Below are 23,390 nucleotides of genomic sequence, written 5' to 3'. Positions count from 1 at the left end.
AAATAGCAGCTATCTTGTTTATTGTATTAGTATATTAAGTTACACCCAATTTTCTATGAATCCCAAGTTAGCCCAGTGAACTTCTGCTGGTAGATAACAGTGTCACTTTGCTGCACCTTAAAAAGGCCTGACCCAAAAGACAATTAATCCTGGTACTTAATTGTCAGGAGGGAAGACTGCAGGTCTAGTCTTCTTAGTGCAGCATGTATTTTTGATAGAAGACCCAGGGCCCACCCTAGACTCCTAGTCCTCAGTTCAGTGAGTTTTTGGTTCTTCTAGAAGGACGAGAGGAATGACTTTCCAAACGTCTTTATAAACTCAAGCCTTCTATAGTATAAATTGTCCTAAAATGGTCTACACCTTTTATTTATTAATTTGTTTCCTCACGACTAGTTGTTGTTTTCTAGATACTGTGGATACTGGAAGCAACTCTGCTTTGGAAAGTACCAAACCCAAGAGGAAAAGAAGTAAGAATAAATACGAATTTACTTGCTTTTGATGTTGCAAACATGTTTTCAATGCCAGAGTTTTATTTTTGTCATTGTTACTATTTCGGTTATTATTTGTAATACTGTGATAAATAGAAGGGTGGCCTCCCTAAAATGTCCACCTCCTAATCCCTGGAGCTGTAACCTGCTATCTTAGATGGCAAAAGGGACTTTACAGATATAATTAAGCTAGGAACTTAAAATGGGGAGATTATTCTGGATTATGTAGGTGGGCCCAATCTAATCTTGTAGGCCTTAAAGAATAGAGAACTTTTCCTGGTTATGGAGAAAGGAAGATATGGCTGTGGAAGAATCATCAAAAACATGTAATGTTGCAGGCTTTGAAGATGGAAGAAGGGACCAAGGAATATGGGTGACCTCTAGATGCTGAAAAGACAAGGAAATAGGTTGTCCTTTCCAGCCTGCAGACAGGATTTACTTTAGCCAGTGAGACCCATGTCACATTTCTCACTTGACATAACTGGAAAAAAATACATTTGCATTGCTTTAAATCACTAAATTTGTGATAATTTGTTATGGCAGCAATTAAGAGTAATACAGATTTTGGTACTTAGAAGTGGGGGTGTGGTTATAACATCTTCCTGAAAGTGTTGGTGTGGCTTTGGGATTGGTGATGGATAGAGGCTGGAAGAATTTTAAATAATATGATAGGGAAAGCCTATATTGCCTTGAGTAGTTCTTAGTAGAAACGTGGATGCTAATGACTGTGCTAGTGAGGACTGAGGAGGAAGGGAAAAAGATGGGAGAGAAAGCCTATATTGCCTTACAGAGAACCTGGATCATCATGAGCAGACTGTTAGTAAAAATATGGAGGTTAACTGCCTAACTGGGGAGGGCTCAGAAGGGCATAAGGAATACATGGAAAAGGCCTCCTTATTATATAGTGACCTGTCCTGTACTCATGTGAAAAGCAGAACTTTCTGGATCTATAGCTAAGAAGCTTTCCAAACACAGTGGTCATTGTGTGTTGTGGTGTCTTTTGCCAACTATAGTAAAATGCAAGAGGAAAGAGATAAATTGAAGGAAGAGCTGCTAAACGAAAAAGAATCAAAACTTGATGACATAGAAAATTCTCAGCCTATCCAGGTGACAACGTGATACGATTAGGAGATTCACTGTCAGGGACGTGTGCTTGGTAGAGACAAAGAAGACTTTTTGCCAGTTCCCTGGGAAGTAGTGAAAGGTCATGTTATTCATTCATAGAAAAAGTTCTTTGAAGAAATGAGGCATATGAGTCATGGATCCCTCAGCCATCTCAGCAGAAGTCAAAAATAGATGTGTGTTGCCACAAAAAGAGTAAAATACCTAGGAATACAGCTGATTAAGAAGGTAAAAGATCCTCTATAAGGAGAACTAAAAACCACTGTTCAAAGTAATGAGAGATGACACAAAAAATGGAAAAATATTCCCTGTTCATGGATAGGAAGAATCAATATCATTAAAATGGCCATACTGCCCAAAGCAATTTATAAATTCAATGCTATTGCCATTAAACTACCATTGACATTCCTCACAGAACTAGAAAATACTATTTTATAATTCACATGGAACCAAAAAAGAGCCTGAATGGTGAAGGCAATCTTAAGCAAAAAGAACAAAGCTACCCAACTTCAAACTGTACTACAGGGCTACATTAACTGATATGGTTTGGCTGCGTCCCACCCAAATCTCATCTTGAATTGTATCTCCCACAATTCCCATGTGCTGTGGGAGGAACCCAGTGTCAGGTAATTGAATCATGAGGGCTGGTCTTTCCTGTGCTACTCTCATGATAGTGAATACGTCTTCATGAGATCTGATAGTTTTATAAGGAGGAGTTTCCCTATGCAAGCTCTATCTCTCTGCCATCCACGTAAGATGTGAATTGCATCTTTTTGTCTTCTGCCGTGATTGTGAGGCTTCCCCAGCCACATGGAACTGTAAGTCCATTAAACCCCTTTTCCTGTATAAATTACCCAGTCTTGGGTATGTCTGTATCAACAGTGTGAAAATGAACTAATACGGTAACCAAATCAACATGGTACTGGTACAAGAACAGACACATAACCCAATGGAACCGAAGAAAGAACCCAGAATAAGACCGAACACATACAACTATCTGATCTTTGACAAACGTGATAAAAACAAGCAATGGCAGAAGGATTTCTTATTCAATAAATAGTACTGGGATAACTGGCAAGCCATATACAGAAAATTGAAACTGGACCCCTTCCTTATACCATATACAAAAATTATCTTAAGACCGATTAAAGAATTAAATGTAAAAGTCAAAACTATAAAAACCCGGAAGACGACCTATTCAAGACATAGGCACAGGCAAAGAGTTCATGACAAAGACGTCAAAAGCAATTGCAATAAAAGCAAATATTGACAAATGGTATCTAATTAAACTAAAGAGTTTCTGCACAACAAAAGAAGCAGGCAACTTACAGAATGGGAGAAAATTTTTACAAACTATGCATCTACCAAAGATCTAAAATTCATCATCTGTAAGGAACTTAAACAAATTCACAAGAAAAAACAAACTACCCCATTAAAAAGTATGCAAAAGACATCAACAGATACTTCTCAAGAGAAGACATATATGCAGCCAGCAGTCATTAGAAAAAAGCTCAACATCACTGATCACTAGAGAATGCAGATCAAAACCGCAATGAGTTACCATCTCGCATCAGTCAGAATGGCTATTATTAAAAATTAAAAAACAACAGATACTAATGAGGTTGTGGAGAAAAAGGAACACTTATACACACTGTTGCTGGGAGCGTAAATTAGTTCAACTATTGTGGAAGATGGTTTGGCAATTACTGAGTATATAAAGAATATTATATACTTTATATACAAAGGAATATTAATCATTCCATTATAGAGACACATGTGCATGTAGGCTCATTGCAGCACTATTCACAATAGCAAAGACATGGAATCAACCTAAATGCCCAGCAATGATAGACTGGGTAAAGAAAATGTCGTCCATATATACCATGGAATACTGTGCAACCATGAAAAAAGAATTAGATAATGTGCTTTGCAGGGACATGGATGGAGCTGGAGGCCATTATTCTTAGCCAACTAATGCAGAAACAAAAAACTGAACACCACATTTTCTCACTTATAGTGGTAACGAAATGAGAACACATGGTCGTATAGAGGAAAACAACATACACGGAGTCCTTTATGAGGGTAGAGGGTTAGAAGAGAGAGGGGATCAGGAAAAATAACCTATGGGTATTAGGCTTAATACCTGGGTGATGAAATAATCTGTACAACAAAACACCCATGACACACATTTACCTGTGTAACAAACCTGCACATATATTCCTGAATTTAAAGTATAAAAAAATCCAAAAATAGATGTGTGGATTTCTAGGAATGATCTGTGGGGAAGCTTCATGTCTAATGGAGGAAATCCCCATGATATATGCAGGAGATCTATAAGATTCTTGAAGGTTTTATACTAAGAGAAACAAAGATGTTCCTGTCCTATCTCCTAGAACCTGTAATTTGTTACTTTACATGGCAAAAGGGACTTTGAAGATGTGATTAAGTTAAGGATCTTGAGGTAAGATCACACTGGTCCCTAAAATCAGAGAACATTTCCTCCTGTTGAGAGAGGGACATGTGACTCTGGAAGAATGGTCAGAGAGAATAGAGCTGGATGTGGAGATGAATGCAGGGGTCCATGAACTAAAGAATGTGGCAGCCTTCTGCTGGAAAAGGCTCCTCTGCGGCCTCCAGAAAAGAACAAAGCCCTGTAGACACCTTGTTTGACTTTAGCCCTGTGAGATGCATGTCAGATTTCCAACCCACAGAATTATGAGACCAGGAATTTGTTGTTGTTGTTGTTTTTGTCACTAAGTTTATGGTAATTTATTATAGCAGCGATACCTTTTGCAAGATTTTTTCTTTAAAAAAAGAATATTTCACCCTGTATTCTTATACCTTCTAAAATAACAAATTATGTATTTTTCAAATTACACCTTTATGCTGTTTCTTTTTCTGATTTTAAAATACATGTTCCCTGTGAATTTTGTTGTACATATTTCCATATTTTTTCTATGCTTTATTAGCGCATTAAGAATTATATATCTAAATGAATACATTTAAACTGTTACATTTCCCTTTAAATCAATGTGACATGCACTAGATATTGTAAACATTTAATATCTTGCCAACTTAACTGTAAAAAAGTTATATTTCATTCTTATTTTATCTTGCATTGCTTTCATTTTTTGTGCATTTTTGCATTCTTCATTTGCTATTGGCCATTTGTGTTTCTTTTTCTATGAGTGCCTAGAACTTATATTTTGCTATTGTGTTGTCTTGTTTTTCCCCCATGCTTTAGGATGACAGGGATACTTATATATGACATATACTAAATGCTGCCCGTGTGTGCTGTCATATTTGATGTTATTCTTTTAGGTTTCTTTTTGGTGCAGGGACATCTCGTTTGATTGCACTTCACTTTATTGTACTTTGAGGATATTGTGAGTTTTACAGATTGAATGTTTGTGACAACCCTGTGTCAAAAAGTTTATTGGTGCCCTTTTTCCAACAACATGTGCTCGCTTTGTGTCTCTGTCACATTTTGGTAATTCTTGAAATTTTCATTTCAAACTTTATTATTATTATTACATCTGTTATGGTAGTATGAACAGTGGTAACGATGGTCTTTGTTGTTACTGGTGTAACTGTCTATGGCACCACACACTGTGTTTGTATAAGATGGCAAACCTAATGAATGTGTGTGTTTCGACTGCTTCACTGGCCAGCTGTTCCCCTATTTCTTTCTCTCCCTCTCCTTGACCTCCCTCTTTCCTGAGACAAAAAAAAAAAAAAAAAAGAGGAAATTAAGTCAATTAATAATCCTACAATGGCCTCTAAGTGCTCATGTTAAAGGAAGCATCACATGTGTCTCACTTTAAATAAAAAGCTAGAAATAATGAGACTTAGTGAGGAAGCCATGTCAAAAGCCGAGGTAGGCTGAAAACTAGGCTAGTTGCAGCAAAAAATTAGCCAATTTATGAATGCAAAAAAAAAAGTTCTTGAAGGAAATTAAAAGTACTGCTCTAGTGAACACATGAATGATAAGAAAGTGGAACAGTCTCAGTGTTGATATGGAGAAAGTATGAGTAATCTGGATAGAATATCCAACCAGTCACAGCATTTCCTTAAGCCCAAGCTTAATCCAGAGCAAGGCCTTCACTCTCTTCGATTCTATGAAGGTTTAAAGATGTGGGAAGCTGCATAAGAAACGTTTGTAGCTAGCTGGTGTTGGTTCCTGAAGTTGAAGGAAAGAAGCTGTCTCATAATATTAAAGTGCAAGGCGAAGCAGCAAATGCTGATATAGAAGCTGCAGAAGGTTGTCCAGAAGATCTAACTAAGATCATTGATGAAAGTGGCTACACTAAACAACAGTTTTAAAGTGTAGACTAAACAGTCTTTTATTGGAAGAAGATGCCATTTAGAACTTTTATAGGTAGAGAGAAGTGAATGCCTGGTTCCAAAGCTCCACAGGACGGGCTGAGTCTCTTGTTAGAGGCTAATGCAGTAGGTGACTTGCACTTGAAGCCAATGCTCACTCACCATTCTGAAAATCCTGGGGCGCTTAAGAATTATTCTAAGTTTACTCTGCCTGTGCTGTATAAGTAAAATAAAGCCCAGATCATAGCACGTCTGTTTACAGCATGGTTTACTGAACATTTTAAATTCAATGTTGAGACCTACTCCTCAGAAAAAAAAATCCTTTCAAAATATTACTGTTTTTTGACAGTACACTAAGTCATCTAGGAGCTCTGATGGAGATGTACAAGGTGATTAATGTTATTTCCATGCCTGCTAACACAGCATCCATTCAGCAAACCCGTGGATCAAAGAGTAATTTCAACTGACAAGTCTTAGTATTTAAGAAATGTGTGTTGTAATGCAATATCTGTCTTTATACATAGTGATTCCTCTGATGGATCTGGGTGGGCAAAGTCAATTGAAAACCTCCTGGAAAGGATTCACCATTTTACATGCCATAAGAACATTCATAATTCATGAAAAGAGGTCAAAATAGCAACACTGTCAGGAATTTAGAAGAAGTTGATTACCATCCTCAGGGATGACTTTGGAGGGTTCAAGACTTCAGTGGAGAAGTAATTGCAAATGTAGCAGAAATAGGCAAGAGAACCAGAATTAGAAGTGGAGTCTGAATATGTGACTGAATCGCTGTGATTTCATGATAAAACTTGAGTGAATGAGGAGTTGCTTCTTATAAATGAGCAAAGAAAGTGGTTTCTTGAGGTGAAATTTATACCTGGTGAAGATGCTGTGGACGTTGCTGAGATGACAACAAAGATTTAGAATATATTAGTTGATGAAGTAGCAGCAGGGTTTGAGAGGATCTACTGTCACAAAAAGCTAGCCAACAGCATTGCATGCTACAGAGAACTCTTCCATAAAGAGCCAATCAATGCAGCAAACTTCACTATTGTCTTATTTTAAGAAATTTACACAGACACCTCAGCCTTCACCAGTCACTACCCTGATCAGTCAGTAGCCATCAACATCCAGGCAGGACTTTTCCCCCAGCAAAAAGATTGTGACTCACAGAAGGCTCAAGTGATTGTGAGCTTTACATTTAGCAATAGAGTATGTTTAATTAAAGTATGTTCATTTTTTTAGACACAATGCTATTACACACTTAATATATTACAGTATAGTTTACACGTAACGTTCATATGCACTTGGAAACCAAAAGATTTGTGTTATTTGCCTTATTGCCATATTCACTTTATTGCAGTGGCCTGAAACCAAATGTGCAATATTTCTAAGATATGCCTGTATCTTATATCCCAAAGATGTTTGAAATTTTTATCTGATCAAATCTGTCAGCCTTTTCATTTATGGTTTTCCAGCTTTATGTACAATTTACAAATATATTTTCCAACTCATAATTTAGAAACATGTTTACTTCTAGAATATTGGAAATACTTTTTAATGTTTAAATCTATAGCACACATGAAATTCATTTATCATTTGTTGATGAATAAATGAATTTATTGATGTGAGATAGTAATTAAGAGATATAACCCTAATAGTTTTTTTCTTCATATTAAATACTATTTTATGCATGTTTTTGAGTATACACAGATATGTCTTATCACATTTCTTTATCCATTCATCTGTTGATGGAGACTTAGATTGTTTCTATGTCTTAACTACTGTGAATTATGCTGCAGTGAACATGGGGATGCAGATACCTCTTTAAGATACTAATTTCATTTCCTTTAAATACATACCCCAAAGTTAGATTTCTAGATTGTATATGTTTCTGTTTTTAACTTTATTGAGGAAACTCCATACTGTTTTCCATAATGGCTCTACTAATTTACATTCCCACTTATAGCACACAAGGGTTTCTTTTCTCAACACCCTCACCAATACTTGTTATCTCTTGTCTTTTTGATAGTAGCTATTCTAACAGGTGTGAGATGATATTTTATTATAGTTTTGGGTTTCAATTCTGTCATCATTAGTGGTGTTGAGTGCTTTTTTATAACCCATTGGCCATTTATGTGACTTATTTGGGGAAACATTTATTAAGATGCTTTGCCCATTTTAAAGTCAGGTTATGACATGTTTTTGTTTTGCTTTGTTATTGAGTTGTGTGAGTTGCTTACATATTTTGGGTAGTAACCCTTATCAGATACATGGTTTGCAAGTGTTTGCTCCTATTCCATAGGTTGCCTTTTCATTTTTAAAATTATTTCCTTTGCTATGCAAAAGCTTTTAGGGTGATGTAGTTCCACATGTTTATTTTTGCTTTTGTTGCCTGTGTTTCTGGTGTTACATCTTAAAAACAATTGCCCAGACCAACATCAAGGAGCTTTCCCCCGGTTTTCTTGTAGGAATTTTATGGTTTCCTATCGGACATGTAAGCCATTAATCTATTTTGAGTTAATTTTTGTGTATGGTGTAAGCCAAGTAACTAATTTTGTTCTTTTGCTGGTAGATATTCAGTTTTCTCAGCACTATTTATTGAAGAGACTGTCTTTTCTCCATTATTTATTCTTGGCACCCTTGTCAAGATTAAGTGCCCCTTCTTGACATCTGTATTCAACATAATGCTGGAAATTCTAGTCAGAACAAGTAAGCAAGAAAAAAAAAAGATATTCAAATTGGAAGGAAGTTAAATTGTCTCTATTTGCAGGTGACATGATCTTCTATGTAGAAAACCCTATAGATTCCACCAAAAAATTGTTGGAAATAACAAATGAATTCAGTAAAGTTACAGGATTCTATGCACTAACAATGAAAAGTTGTGTTTCTATACACTGTCAATGAACTATCCATAAAAGAAATTAACAAAACAATCCCATTTACAATAGCAACAAGAATAAAAAAATAGGAATAAATGTAATGAGAGGTGAAACAATTGCACACTGAAAATTATGACATTGATGAAAGAAATTGAAAGATATCTCATGTTTATGAACTGGAAGGATATTGTTAAAATGTCCGTACTATCCAAAGTGATCTGGAGAGTCAATGAAATCCTTGTCAAAATATAAGTGTCATTTTTCACGGAAATAGGAAAAAATAATCCTAAAATTTGTATAGAACCGTAAAAGACCCCAAATAGTCGAAGTCACTTGTGGGGGAAAAAAAGGAACAAAGCTGGAGGCATCACACTGATTATAAACTATGTTACAAAGCAAGAGTAATAAAAATAGTATGGTACTGGCATAAAAACACACATAAACCAATGGAATAGAATAGGGAACCCAGAAATAAACTCATGCGTGTATGTTCAGGTAATCTTCGATAAGGGCACCAATAACAGAATTTTCTTTATGTAGATGTTTCACACTTTCACTTTTTAAATCTGCTTTATTGAGCTATAATTTACATGAAACAAATTCATCACCTTAAGGTATAACTGAATTTGTTTTAACAGATGTGTTCAATTGTATAAATACCTCCACAATCATGACAGGTATCATTTCCATCACCCCAAAGTCCACTTGTATTCTTTTCTCCACTCTCTGGATCTTGACAACAGTTGATCTGGTTTTTGTTTGTGTGTTTTTTAAGAGACGGGGCCTCACTGTGTGTGGCAGGCTGGCCTTAAACTCCTGGGCTCAAGTGATTCTCCTGCCTCAGATTCCAAATAAGTAGGACTATTCTTAAAGAGTCATAAAAAGGTTAAAAGCATAATTTCTTCAGAGGTTCTCTTGTTAGAACTTCAAGAGGGAGGCCGGGCGCAGTGGCTCATGCCTGTAATCCCAGCGCTTTGGGAGTCCAAGGTGGGTGGATCACCTGAGGTGAGGAGTTAAAGACCAGCCTGACCGACATGGTGAAACCAAGTGGTCTCTACTGAATATAATATGGTTTCTACTATATACAAGAACTGGCCAGGCGTGGTGGCATGTGCCTGTAATCCCAGCTACTTGAGAGGCAGGAGGGTCACTTGAACCGGGGAGGCCAGAGGTTGTGGGGAGTTGAGGTCGTGCTATTGTACTCTAGCCTGGGCAACAGGAGTGAAACTTAGTCTCAAAAAAAAAAAAAAAAAAAAAAAAAGGAAAAAGAAAAAAGAACTTCAAGAGGGAAAAGGGTTCCTTTCTTATCTTGCAAACCAGAACTTAAATCCAGCTTAAGGAACGCAAAGTATTTCTCTCCCTCCCCTAAATCTAGATGCCGTAAATTCTGAGCCAACTTCTTTTCTTTTAGGCAGTGTGATTATTAAATACCTGTCCTCCTTAGGTTCTTCTTATCTCTTTCTCTCTTATCTGTTTTCTTTTATAACTTGATTTTTCCCACCAGCTTTCAGATGTGGGCTGGAACCAGTATTTTATTTACAATCTCTCTCTTTTTGGCTCCATAAATATGGGGAAATGGAAGAGACTTGTGCTGCTTTCCCAGGAAGCACTTCTTTAGTTCTTTTATGCTTTAACTACAGAGTCTAATTTGGCTTGCTTAAATGTTTATTCAATAATAACTTTGAGTTCTTGCGGGTAGCAGAATCTATCTGATACAGGTGTATTAGGCCTTCAGCAAGGTCAAAGGAGGAGGAGGTGCCAATCACCTTTGAAAAATGTCACTTTCATTTAGTGCCAGGTGGTGTTGTAAGCACCAGGAATATAACAATGAACAAGAGAGCCACTATCCCTACTTTTGAGGAGTGCACATTCTGGAACACTCCTTCCCGCAGAAAATATATAATGAGAACATATTACCTGTTAGCTATTGTTCATCATTAAACAAAACAGAAACAATCTCTGCAAAAAAAAAAAAAAAAAAAGAATAAGTTTTAACCTTTACTTACTTGACTGCCTTGTACCCTAGATAATGGTTTAACTGTGGATATTCGCAAAGCAAAATACCACCATAAGGGATGGCTTTGATTCCTGACTCAGAGATTCCTGAATGGGGAAGTTGAGTTAAGTTGAGTCAGGAGTAGACAAAGGAGATCCGATTAAAAGATATTCTGATGAGCAAAACCAAAAAACCTTTTCACATCTCAGTTCTAAAACGAGGTCAAACCAGAGATACCTGCAGCCAGGAGGAATAATGTTTGGATGTAAACAAGCTTTGTGAATAATGTTTGGATGTAAACAAGCTTTGTGAATAATGTTTGGATGTAAACAAGCTTTGTGAATAATGTTTGGATGCAAACAAACTTTGTGATTATAGGAAATTCTGTTACTTTTTACAACCTCTGATTGCATATCTGACTTCTCTATTGTATAGGCCATGTGAGGCATACATTTGCATTCCTCTTACTATGAGGTAAACCAGAGCCAAGAAAGTGTATTTATTCCTAGCCTTTGAAAAATAAAATTTGCTGTTTAGGCACAGCCTATCAGCCCTCCAGATGCCTCACTTTCTCTCTCTCTGTCTTTATTATTTTTCCAGGCGCACTCCCTCTTCCAGGTATTGGGACCCTCTTGCAGGTCGAGAGACCCCGGGCAGACGTGCCTACCCGTCTCGGACGGGCCATGACATTTAACTATAAAATTTGAAACTATTATCATTTTTACAGTGTATGTGTACTTAATTAAAAAAATTATTTTGTGTATTCACCGTTGTTCATTTTCTCTGGATTCACTTTTTGTCTAGCTGAAGTAAATTCTTTGGTTTTTTTTTTTTCTTTCTTTTTTTTTTTTTGAGATGGAGTCTTCCTCTATCACTAAGCTGGAGTGCAGTGGTGCAATCTCAGCTCACTGCAACCTCCGCCTCCTGGGTTCAAGCAATTCTTCCGCCTCAGCCTCCCAAGTAGCTGGGACCACAGGCACGTGCCACCATGCCCGGCTATTTTTTGTATTTTCAGTAGAGATGGGGTTTCACCATGTTGGCCAGGATGGTCTCGATTTCTTGACCTCGTGATCTGCCCGCGTCAGCCTCCCAAAGTTCTGGGATTACGGGGGTGAGCCACCACGCCCGGCCTAATTCTTTGGTTTTTCTAGTGAGTGATCTCTAAGTGGTAAACTTGCTGAGTGTTGTATGTACAAATTTGTCTTTGCTAGAAAATTTTAGCTAGGTTAAAAATTCTAGGTAGATATTTATTTATTCTCAGTATAGCAAAGTGATACTATATTATCTTCTGGAATCTATGGTGTGGCTGATAAAAATTATTCTCTTATTGTAACTCTAACTTCTTGGTAAATACTCTATCCTTTCTCTCTAAAAGCTTTTTTTTTCCTCAAAGATTTTATCACGAAAATTGTAAGCATACAGAAAACTTGGGAGAATTGTACACTAAACATCAATATACTTTCACATAGATGCACAATTAACACTGTATCGTTCCTGCTTTGTCACTTTTCTACTTACCTGTGCATTTCTCTATCCACTCACTAACCGGTAGTCAAGTTTGAAACATTTCAAGGCTGTAGACATTAGCACTGTTCCCCCTAAAATATGTCAGCATGCATATCATTAACTAGAGTTCAATATTTATTTAGAGTTTTTTTGTTAAAATAACATTTACAATGAAATGCACAAGTATTAAGTGTACCATTTGATGAGTTACTGTAGCTGCATTTTTCTGCAACATCAAAATTCTTATCAAGATACAGAACATTACCATCACCCTGGAAAGAGTTCCTTATGCCCTTTCTGGTATATCTTTACCCAGTACCCATTAGGGCAATCACTACTCTTCTTTTGTTACCATAATAACTTAATTTGAATTTTTTAAAACTTTGTATAAATAAGGTTTTATAGCATATTCTCATTAGTGTGAGATTTCTTTCACTCGACATGTTTTTGAGATTCATCCATACTGTTAGATGTCTTAGTAGTTTGTTCCTTTTTATTGCTAAGTGGAGTACATTATCTGAACCTACCAAATTTTGTTTATAATACCTCAAGCATTTTCGGTTTTTTGCTATTATGAAAACTCCCCTGAGCGCATTCTTGTATGAGTCTTGCTGTTTTTTCATATCTCTTGCATAAATACCTAGAAACAAAATTGCTGGGATATAGAATAGATGTATCAGTTCTTTCCCCACAGGACCCATGAAAATGATGGTGTGGAGCAAGCCCAGGTGGGTGCTGCCCTCACAGGTGTGTGCTGCAGTTGGAGGAATGCTTCACTGAGGAAACCCATGGGCTTATAAGGGGACTGCTAGCAAACCTGCCCAAACCTTGCCTCTGAGGGAGACATTCTCTTTTTAGCTGGAATTTAGGCAACTCTCCTCTGGGGATCTTAACCAAATCTCTTCCGGAGGTATCTCCTCTGGAAAATTTCTAAGGAGGGAGGTGTTCTCCACTTTATACTGGTCAGGGAATACATTTGCCCCATAATCTGGAGGCTACATGATCTCTATCTTACAAGGCTGCTTTGCTATTCAAATATCCTTGAAGCGATACTCTGAGGCATGTAGAAATGCCATGGAGAATGGCCTCCCAGGAAACTCACACCACATATTTGCTTCTGGCAAATGTCTCCATGAAGACAGCACCCCATCAGCCACTCTGATTAGTCAGACTCATGGGTTCAAATCCACTTAATTTGTTTCCTACAACATTTAAAAATGTTGACCCAGTGCGGTGGCTCACTCATGTTATCCTAGTACTTTGGGAGACCACTGCAGGAGGATCACTTGAGGTCAAGGGCTCAGAAACTAGCCGGGACAACATAGCGAGACCCCGTCTCTACACACACACACACACACACACACACACACACACACACACACACATTTCATAAACTGTAAATGATTTAGGTCCCTTATGACCACCTCTAAGGTCCAACTCACCTTACATGAGGGAAGCAAGTTAACGCCTGGCTTTCGTATAAGAAGGATAATCCCCAAGGCACATGCAGTACTTCCAGAAGGGAAGTGTTTACAATTGTTGGGATTCTCTGAGTGGGATATTCATTAGTCAGGGGGAAGGTGAACAGTGTCTGCTACGTGGCTTCTGGCTGGCTGTAAGCCTTGAAGTTCCCAGTTCTGTTTGTTGCATCCAATCTTTGATTTGTTTGTGTGTGTGGTGGGGGAGAGGATGGGCATGTGGGGGTACTGCTTGAGGGCAGTCTGTCCAATCTGTCCTCTTTGTCCATGACACCAACCAGGTGTCAGTCGCCCTCTAACAACTGATTGAGAATAGGAGTGGGGACGGTGTCTAGAGGGTTGTGTGGGACCTTAGAAGCTGGTGTCAGCCCCTGCTATCTCATGGTCCAGAGAGGCCAACTCAGTATTCCCAGAGGCGGGAGCACTGGAGCAGGGTGTTTTCCTTCTGGACAAAGGATCCATGGATACTTCTGAAAGACGGATATCACCAGTACTCCTCTTTCCCCCATACCTCTTTAGATATCTTGATGTTGGCTCTTGCTTCACTGCTGCAGAATCTGCTGTACCATTCCAGTGGCTGTACCTTCATCTTTTATCCTGATCATCTCCTTTTCCCACTTAGGCCATCCATCTACAAAATCAGATAGAAGTAGAGCAAAAGCATTTTCATAAAATGTGTCTGGAGTTGAATCTGAATCCCCTGGGCACTCGGAAGGCTGTGCCCATCGGGCTTCTAGGGAGAAAGAATGAGGCATCATCCCTAGGAATGGTCATAAAAGAATCCTGAATTTTCAAGATAGGTCTACAGAGCTCTAGCAATCCCCTACCACCTTTGTCCTGGTCACTGTCCAGGAAGAAGATGGTCCCTTCCTGGGGACTGCTCCCTTCAGTGAACCTCCTGCCCTCCCATGGTGTGTGAACAGGAAGAGATGAGGGACATTCAGAAAATCAGTGCATTGTGGAGTCACTTTTCTGATAAAGAGCACATCAGACTGCAAATGGGCCAGATGGCCAGATTCATGACACTTTTGAGTTTCTGGGGTCACAATAGCGTTCTGGAGTCAGCGACTCTGCAGCCTGAAGGAGGGCTGGCAGTGCGGAGACACCGCTGAGATTGTTTAATGAAATTATATAGACATTGTGTAACAATTATGTAATTACATAATGAAAACTCTTCACATCGGAGTTCAGAACATCTCCCAACTTCCAATCGAGAGTATTATCCATACAACATCAGCTTCAAGGACTACGCCTTCTCACTGCACATTTGAATTTACACAACAAACACTTGAAAAGGGAACAAGCAAGAGCAGTTATCATTCACTGTAAGGTGGCAGCAAGAGTTAATTTTCCATCAAAAAGTTTGTTCAAAGGAAGACTATCTCCTATAGTCTCTCAAGCCCATGGCCCAAGGCTCATGCGAAGTTAAAACAGAACTCTGGCCGGGTGCGGTGGCTCAAGCCTGTAATCCCAGCACTTTGGGAGGCCGAGGCGGGTGGATCATGAATTCAAGAGATCGAGACCATCCTGGTCAACATGGTGAAACCCCAGCTCTACTAAAAATACAAAAAATTAGCTGGGCATGGTGGCGCGTGTCTGTAATCCCAGCTACTCAGGAGGCTGGGGCAGGAGAATTGCCTGAACCCAGGAGGCGGAGGTTGCGGTGAGTCAAGATCGCGCCATTGCACTCCAGCCTGGGTAACAAGAGTGAAACTCCGTCTCAAAAAAAAAAAAAAACAAAACAAAAAAAACCCGAAAAACAGAACAGAACTCTGTACTCAACCTCCAGATTGCTACACTGATCGTATTTTGCCCCATTCCTGTGAACCTAAATATGAAAAAAATCTTGAGTACTACTGGCATATAAAACTCAGAGAATCATATTTATACCTCTGCATAATTAACTTTATTCTCTTTGGTTTGAAGGAAAAAAGAAGGGGCATTGCTGGACCAGAGTAAAAAGGAGAGGGCAGAAAAAAATCCACCAGACTGGTAAGCAGGCAGAGTGAAGCAGTTACAGCTTTTGAGTTTATTAGGGCACTGCCCGTTGTATTCTTGAAGGCCTGCAGCTCCTGAGGGCCAGGATAGTTCTGTACCTCCTGTATCGGTTAGGAGGTCAACTAACAGGCTGTGACAAAGAGGCCTGAGGATGCAATGGCCTCAACAAAATGGTTTCTCATGCATGTGATAGTCCAGAGGTCCACAGTTAATAGGGAGGTGTTATCATCCTCAGTATGACTTTATTTCTGGTTCAAATTTTTATGAATTTGGAAAAATGTTCCTAAGAGGGCTAAATAAAGAAAGGTATGTGTGTACAATTGTAAACTATACATATATAATTATATATGTAATTGTAAGTTATACATGTATATGTATAACCATATTTTATGTGAAATTTATGCTTGTGAAGTCTGTTTTTATGTATCTATCAATCCTTATATATACATATGTAATTATTTATCTCTACATATAAAGAGACATAAATATAGAGAAAATCAATGGCAGTTCATTCATGAAAATATATGCAGTGGTTACATTTGGTCAGTGATGTTTATATTTTTATTTGTGGTTTTTAAATGTATGTGTGTATATTGAAATATTAGAAATCATCATTTGTAGTGAAAAAGTGTTCTTTAAAAAGTAACATATGCAAAAAGAAACGACTAGGAGAATATTTGAACAAATCATCATATGGAGATAGCCATCATCATCTGTGGGCATCCAGATGGTGGTGTTTCATACCGTTTTATTTTCTGAGTTTCCTATAATTATATTCTTTATAACCAGACCCCTAAAGTCTTATTTATTTTAGTCATGGTCTGAAGACTTCCTTTCTTCTAGACGATGAAGGTTTAAGTCTCATTTTCCAAATGATTGTTAATTTTGAATCAGTGGATCTAAATAGTAAACATTTTAGAGTCTTATTGAAAATTATTGATTCTTATAAAACTATATGTCTTCTATTCTTGCCAGTTGATGGGACTGCTTGGTTCGTGGATGTGTATAGTTTTGTTTGGAAAGGAAAAAAGTGGCTGCATCCATTTTAAGAATGGGTGTTTTTAAATTAAAAATTTGTTTGGACCGAATCATTATAAGATTTTTCATTTAAGTCTGTGTATATGTAGACAAATTCTAAGGTACTTCAGTATGCAGTTAAATCCTGTGTGTAATTAAAAAGCTGACACTCCTAAAGCAGAAAATGCTCTGGACACCTGCTTGAGGTTCCGTGTCTAAGTGTCTAAAGAAAGAGGATCCAGAATTAAATCCAGGACTCCCTCACTACCTTTTGGTCCAGCCTGTCAGCTGTTGTTCTGCCCTGTTCTATTAATACATTTTCCCCTGCCTATCCCCAGGTAATGGCAAAGCTGATGGCCAGTTGATGTCCAGTGAAAAGAAGGCTAACGTGAATCTCCAAGGCCCTTTCAAGATTAGGAGTAAGATAAAAGTTTATGCCACTTTCCTTTTGCCCTACAGGTCAATACAAATTTTACTGAGATGATGAACTTAGATCCTCCTTAATTGTTTACTTGTCAAGCTTAGTCAATTTGAGAACAGTGAAATCTAAAAAAGCAAACCCATTAGAAGTTAGGGTTGTAAGTTGATTATATTCATGTAATATATTCATATCTGCCCAGTTTCTAAAATAGTTTTCCTCTGTTTTTTATCTGATTTTCCTGGAAATTCCTTTGCCTTACATCATTGGTTTATTAAAATGGCCGGACTTGGCAAATTGTGAGCAGATTACAGGTTATTCTCTTACTGCCCTTTCAAGTCCTCCTTCTAGATGAGTTATTTCCTCTCTTGAGCACAGAGGTACAAATATCTTTCCTCAATGTGATATGAGTAGCACACCTTTCACCACCTGATAGGGTTTCCCTTAACTCACAGAATTGTCATTTATTTGTGTCTCTGCTAAGAAAAACCCAAGTGCCTTCACTTAATTTTGTAGTTTTGTCTCAATTTTCTCTGAATATTTTAATTTCTGTAATGACAGCAGTCATCATTTTGATCTTACAAAGATTAAATAAATTAGTGGATGTATGAGTTTAACATATATAGTATACCATATATATTTCAAATATGTATATTTGAAATGAAATATGAAATGAACCTTCAAAATGTGGAATGAAGCATTTATACCATTGCTTGAGATATATGTGAAATAGTGATTTCAATTAGTTTTTTTTTCTAATGTAAGAATAAGAAAATGAAATATAAAGTGAATCTAATACTACCCATCTAATTCTTCATACTTTAAAGGCTAGGGTTTAAATCTTTTTATTTATGCATTCAACAGGCTTTTGGAAAGTTACATTTAAATGGAATTTTTGGAAAGCAGTAATATATGTAATACAGCTGCTTGTCTGTGCCTCTGATTATATTATTCTACTTTCTCAGGGAGAAAGAGAGGCAGACCTAGATCCCGCTTCACCCAGAGTGACAGAGCACCACAGAAAAGAGTCCGATCAAGAGGTAAAAATGAAAAGAGGAATGCACTTTCAATAACCAAACATCTAATTTACTGTGCTTCGTGCTTTATTTTCAGTAATAAACCTATTTCCTTAATTGTTTTGTGAAGCTGACTACTGAGAAATATACCCAATTTAGTCACTTCTAAAACGTGTCAAGGAAAGAAGGAAGTAAGTTGGTGATGCAGGGGCCTGGGGACATGAAAATACTACTTCCACTGAAATGATAAATTTCATGGCTGGAGATAGTCCATTGCCATACAAAGGGTATAACCCATAAGTTACTTAGCTGACCTTCCTCTGGCTACACAGAAAGCCACAGGTTGCACGCTAAGGGTGAACCAGAGTTGTGGTTATAGATCTGTGTCCTAAGACTGTCTTTTCCTTTGTGTGGGCTTGAAGTGATCACTTGACCTTATTTGCTTCAGTTTTCTCATTTGGAAAGCAGGAGCATGAATTAGGCCAACCATCTTTTTTTTCATTTTTATTTTTATTATACCTTAAGTTCTGGGATACATGTTTAGAACATGCAGGTTTGTGACATAGGTATACATGTGCCATGGTGGTTTCCTGCCCCCATCAACCTGTCATCGACATTAGGCATTTCTCCTAATGCTCTCCCTCCTCTTACCCCTCACCCCCAGACAGGCCCCAGTGTGTGATATTCCCCTCTCTGTGCCCATGTGTCCTCATCTCCCACTTATGAGTGAGAACATGTGGTGTTTGTTCTTCTGTTCCTGTGTTAGTAAGCTGAGAATGATGGTTTCCAGCTTCATCCATGTCCCTGCAAAGGACCTGAACTCATTCTTTTTTATGGCTGCATAGTATTCCATGGTATATATGTGCCACCATTTCTTTATCCAGTCTATACTGATGGACATTTGAGTTGGTTCCATGTCTCTGCTATTGTGAACAGTGTTGTAATAAACATATAGCAGAATGATTTATAATCCTTTGGGTATATGCCCAATAATAGCATTGTTGGGTCAAATGCTGTTTCTGGTTCCAGATCCTTGAAAAATCACCACACTGTCTTCCACAATGGTTGAACTAACTTACACTCCCACCAACAGTGTAAAAGCATTCCTATTTGCTCACATCCTTTCCAGCATCTGTCATTTCCTGACTTTTTAAAGATCATCATTCTAACTATTGTGAGATGGTATCTCACTGTAGTTTTGAGTTGCATTTCTCTAATGACCAGTGATAGTGGCTGCATACATGTCTTCTTTGAAAAGTGTCTGTTCATATCCTTCACCCACTTTTTGGTAGGTTTTTTTTTCCTTGTAAATTTCTTTAAGTTCTTTGTAGATTCTGGATATTAGCCCTTTATAAAATGGATAGATTGCAAAACTTTTCTCCCATTCTGTACATAGGCCAACCATCTTTCTTATTAGTCCAGCCCAGTTCTAATAGTCTGCCTTTCTAAAAATTTGTACCAGGACCGAGGACAGCTCCCCTGTTTATCATGACTTCTGTTGCCCAGGCTGGAGTGCAGTGGTGTGATCTCAGCTCGCTGCAACCTCTGCCTCTCAGGTTCAAGCAACTCTCCTGCCTCAGCCTCCCAAGTAGCTGGGATTACCGGCGGGTGCCACCACACATGGCTAATTTTTGTATTTTTAGTAGAGACGGAGTTTCACCACATTGGCCAGGCTGGTCTTGAACTCCTGACCTCAAGTGATCCACCTGCCTTGCCCTCCTGAAGTGCTGTGATTACAGACATGAGCCATCGTACCTGGCCCTACACCTTTGGTTGGAAGGGCAGGATTTGCTGCTCACCCTCCTGGAGTTCCTTTAAAGAACTTTCACCCCCTACTTCTGTGAAATCAAGTCTCCAGCCCTCCATCTGCCACCCTGTATAATTTTCAGATTATTCTAGAGCTTCCTGAGCTCTTCTCTCAGCTATGGGGAAAGCTGACATAAAGGAGAAATGAACCAAAGCAGAGAACAAAAATAGAAGGCAGATATCATCTCCATTAGGTTATCTCATCATTATCCTCTCCCTGTTTGCCCAGTCAGTGCTAAAATGGGGAGATCGAGTATGGTCCCTGGCTTCATCTGAGGCTACCTACCTGCAGCAAAACAGCATACCTGGAGAGCTCCTGTCAGACCAGTGACAGCAACTGTGTTTCATTATCATATAAGAATCAGTGGAGCTTACTAGATTAGGAGTTTTACTGAAGTCTAATTTCTCTGCTAAAGCATTCCATTTTGTATGAAATTTGAAAGGTAAAACTGGGGTAGATATTCTGTAGTTATGTATCAAAACTGCCACTTAGAAGGAAGACTTTGAAACTCTAGAAATTTTTGGAATCGAATTTTCTAAGTATCCCTTGTATCTTTATAGGAATTACCTCAGTAGGGAGGGGGGATGTGCCTTTGCAAAGTGAGACAGAATGAAGAAATCCTCTCTTTCAGCTTCAAGAAAGCACAAAGACAAAACTGTGGATTTTAAGGCTCCTTTACTTCCAGTGACCTGTGGTGAGGTGAAAGGAATTTTACATAAGAAGAATTTGAAACAAGGTAGGTTTTACGATCTTCTTTAATTTGCAGCTCCTATCTGAAGGTATCACAAGTAGTGGGGAATTATGTGAATTACACATCATTCAAGGAGTTTTGACCCCAGTTTGGCTTGCGAGAAGGAGGAAGGGATCCCTAAGATGACATTTTCAGACTTTAAGAAATCGTACCCATTAAATGCTCACTCGCACAGGTGCCCGCAGAACCAAGGAGAAGTGCAGGAATGTCAGTTCACAGGTGGAAAATATCATGTATTTTACCTTGAGTCAGACAGAAAAGGGGAGAGGCCCTCAGCCTCAATCTTCATATTCTTTCTTCCTTCTGGAGTACTGTCACCAAGGCAGGGTACTTGGCTTAGGGTAACAATCTCAGGTTTTAAAATTAGGAAGCCTGAGTTCCAGCCTTGGCTGTGCCAGGAGTGACTGTTCCATTCTGAGTAGAGAAGGGGCCTTTCTGAACCTGAAATTTCTGATCTGAGAGGAGAAGAATAATTGAGCACCTGCCTCATGATATAGCTGTAAGAACTAATTTGCATATTGATGTAAAATATATACATTTACATGTTTTTATTGTAAATTATAAGAAACTTTGCAAAAAATGTCTATTAGAATGGCCATCATCTCAGACTAAGACTACTCATAATATGACTCTTTGGATGCAAATTAATAGAAATGTTTGCATTGTGACTAGTTTTAAACAGCTTTACTGAGATATAGTTCACATATCATACAACTCACCACTTAGAGTGTACAAATCAACTATTTTTTGTATATCCACAGAATTGTACAGTCATCATTATCCTCTAATTTTAGAACAATGTGTTCCCCACTAAAAATAAAACCCTTGTCAATTAGTAGTCAATGCCCATTCCCACCTAAGCAGCCACTAATCTATTTTCTGCTCTATAAGTTTGCCTATTGTAGGCCTTTCTATAAATGGAACTCTAAAATACATGCCCTTTCCTGACTGCCTTCATTCACTGAGCATATTTTCTTTTTCTTCTTTTTTTTTTTTGAGACGGAGTTTCGCTCTTGTTACCCAGGCTGGAGTGCAATGGCGCGATCTTGGCTCACCGCAACCTCCGCCTCCTGGGTTCAGGCAATTCTCCTGCCTCAGCCTCCTGAGTAGCTGGGATTACAGGCCCATGCCACCATGCCCATCTAATTTTTTGTATTTTTAGTAGAGACGGGGTTTCACCATGTTGACCAGGATGGTCTCAATCTCTTGACCTCGTGATCCACCTGCCTCGGCCTCCCAAAGTACTGGGATTACAGGCTTGAGTAGCATGATATTTTCAAAGTTTATCCACAGTGAATGTATTAGTACTTCATTCATTTTACTGACAAATAATATATTTCATTGTATAGATATACTACATTTTGTTTATAAACTCATTATTTGGAACTATTCTCACTCTTTGGCTATTGTAAATAACTCTGTTTTGAACATTTGTGTAAGAAGTTTTGTGTGAACGTATTTCAGTTCTTTTGGGTGTATATTCAAGAGAAGAATTACTAAGTCATATCGTAATTCTGTGTTTAACTTATTGAGGAATCACCAAAGTGTTTTCCACAGTGGCTGCACTATTCTATATTCCCACCAGCAATGTTTGAAGGCTCCAATTTCTCTACATGCTCACCAACCTTGTTATCGTCTGTGTGTGTGTGTGTGTGTGTGTGGTGTGTGTTTTAATTACAGTCATCCTAGTGGGTGTGACATGGTATCTCACTGTGGTTTTGCTTTATGTTTCCTTAATGACTAACGGTGTTGAGCATGTGGCTATCTTTTACATAAACATGAAATTTTTTTATTGGATAACATTTCCAATTAGTTTCTAAATACCAGCTACCCATGATTGCAGAGATGTGAAAATCTCTGTTCACTAATGCCATTAAACTGCACAAAATATGTTATCATTGAGAGTGCAGATGTTGCTGGAGTGGCCCCCTGAGCCATAGGGCAACCATCTTAGACCATAGCCACAAGTTGAGGATTCTGCCTCCAACATTGCCCTCAGAGCCATCTGGAGACTCAGGCCTTGTCTCTACTTCCAAATTTGAATAACAAATTGGAATCCTGTTATCTTTCAGAATCACTTTCTTTTCCTTCTATACGTGCTTTTGAAACACTTAAAGGGATGCTCTTGATGATAATTATCACTTTCTTCATGGATGAAAGTCAAATAAATGTGTACCCTCACAGGAAATATCCTTAGAGGGGACTTTCAGGCTGGATTTGGGGCCTCTGAAACTTGAGAGGGAAGGCCAGACCCTCCTGCTGTTGATCTGGGTCACAAATTATGTGATCAGTTGGTGAGTGGCCACAGTCTGAGCACTGGGAACAAAGAGGGCTCAGGATCGACTTACCCTGGTCTTACAGGAATCTTGGTGAAGTGTATACAGAGTGAGGATGGAAATTGGTTCACCCCCAGGGAATTTGAAATCAAAGGCGGCCACGCAAGATCAAAGAACTGGAGGCTGAGTGTGCGCTGTGACGGGTGGCCCCTACGATGGCTGATGGAGGTATTTCAGTGACAAGGGGCCAGACCTGTGTCCCTTCTTGTTATTCCCTAATAATGAGGTCACTGTTTATTCACCAAATGTGTG

At 38.5% G+C, this 23,390-nt stretch overlaps 1 protein-coding gene across 10 annotated transcripts in view; it reads left to right on the top strand.

The window, feature by feature from the left end:
• SP140 (SP140 nuclear body protein) overlaps positions 1–23,390 on the top strand; it is a 100,767-nt gene that overhangs the window by 51,709 nt on the left and 25,668 nt on the right. For all 10 annotated transcript variants that reach the window (XM_074398889.1, XM_074398890.1, XM_074398887.1 and 7 more), the window contains 6 exons: positions 408–467; positions 15,722–15,787; positions 17,149–17,229; positions 18,194–18,268; positions 20,683–20,787; positions 23,164–23,306. In XM_074398889.1, coding sequence (XP_074254990.1) covers positions 408–467; positions 15,722–15,787; positions 17,149–17,229; positions 18,194–18,268; positions 20,683–20,787; positions 23,164–23,306 — 530 coding nt within the window. The remainder of the gene's footprint in view (positions 1–407; positions 468–15,721; positions 15,788–17,148; positions 17,230–18,193; positions 18,269–20,682; positions 20,788–23,163; positions 23,307–23,390) is intronic.

This window comes from Saimiri boliviensis, chromosome 5, assembly GCF_048565385.1.
Source record: "Saimiri boliviensis isolate mSaiBol1 chromosome 5, mSaiBol1.pri, whole genome shotgun sequence".
NCBI lineage: Eukaryota > Metazoa > Chordata > Mammalia > Primates > Cebidae > Saimiri > Saimiri boliviensis.
The sequence above is the reverse complement of the archived record's forward strand: the minus strand, read 5'-3'. Positions and strand labels throughout refer to the sequence as shown.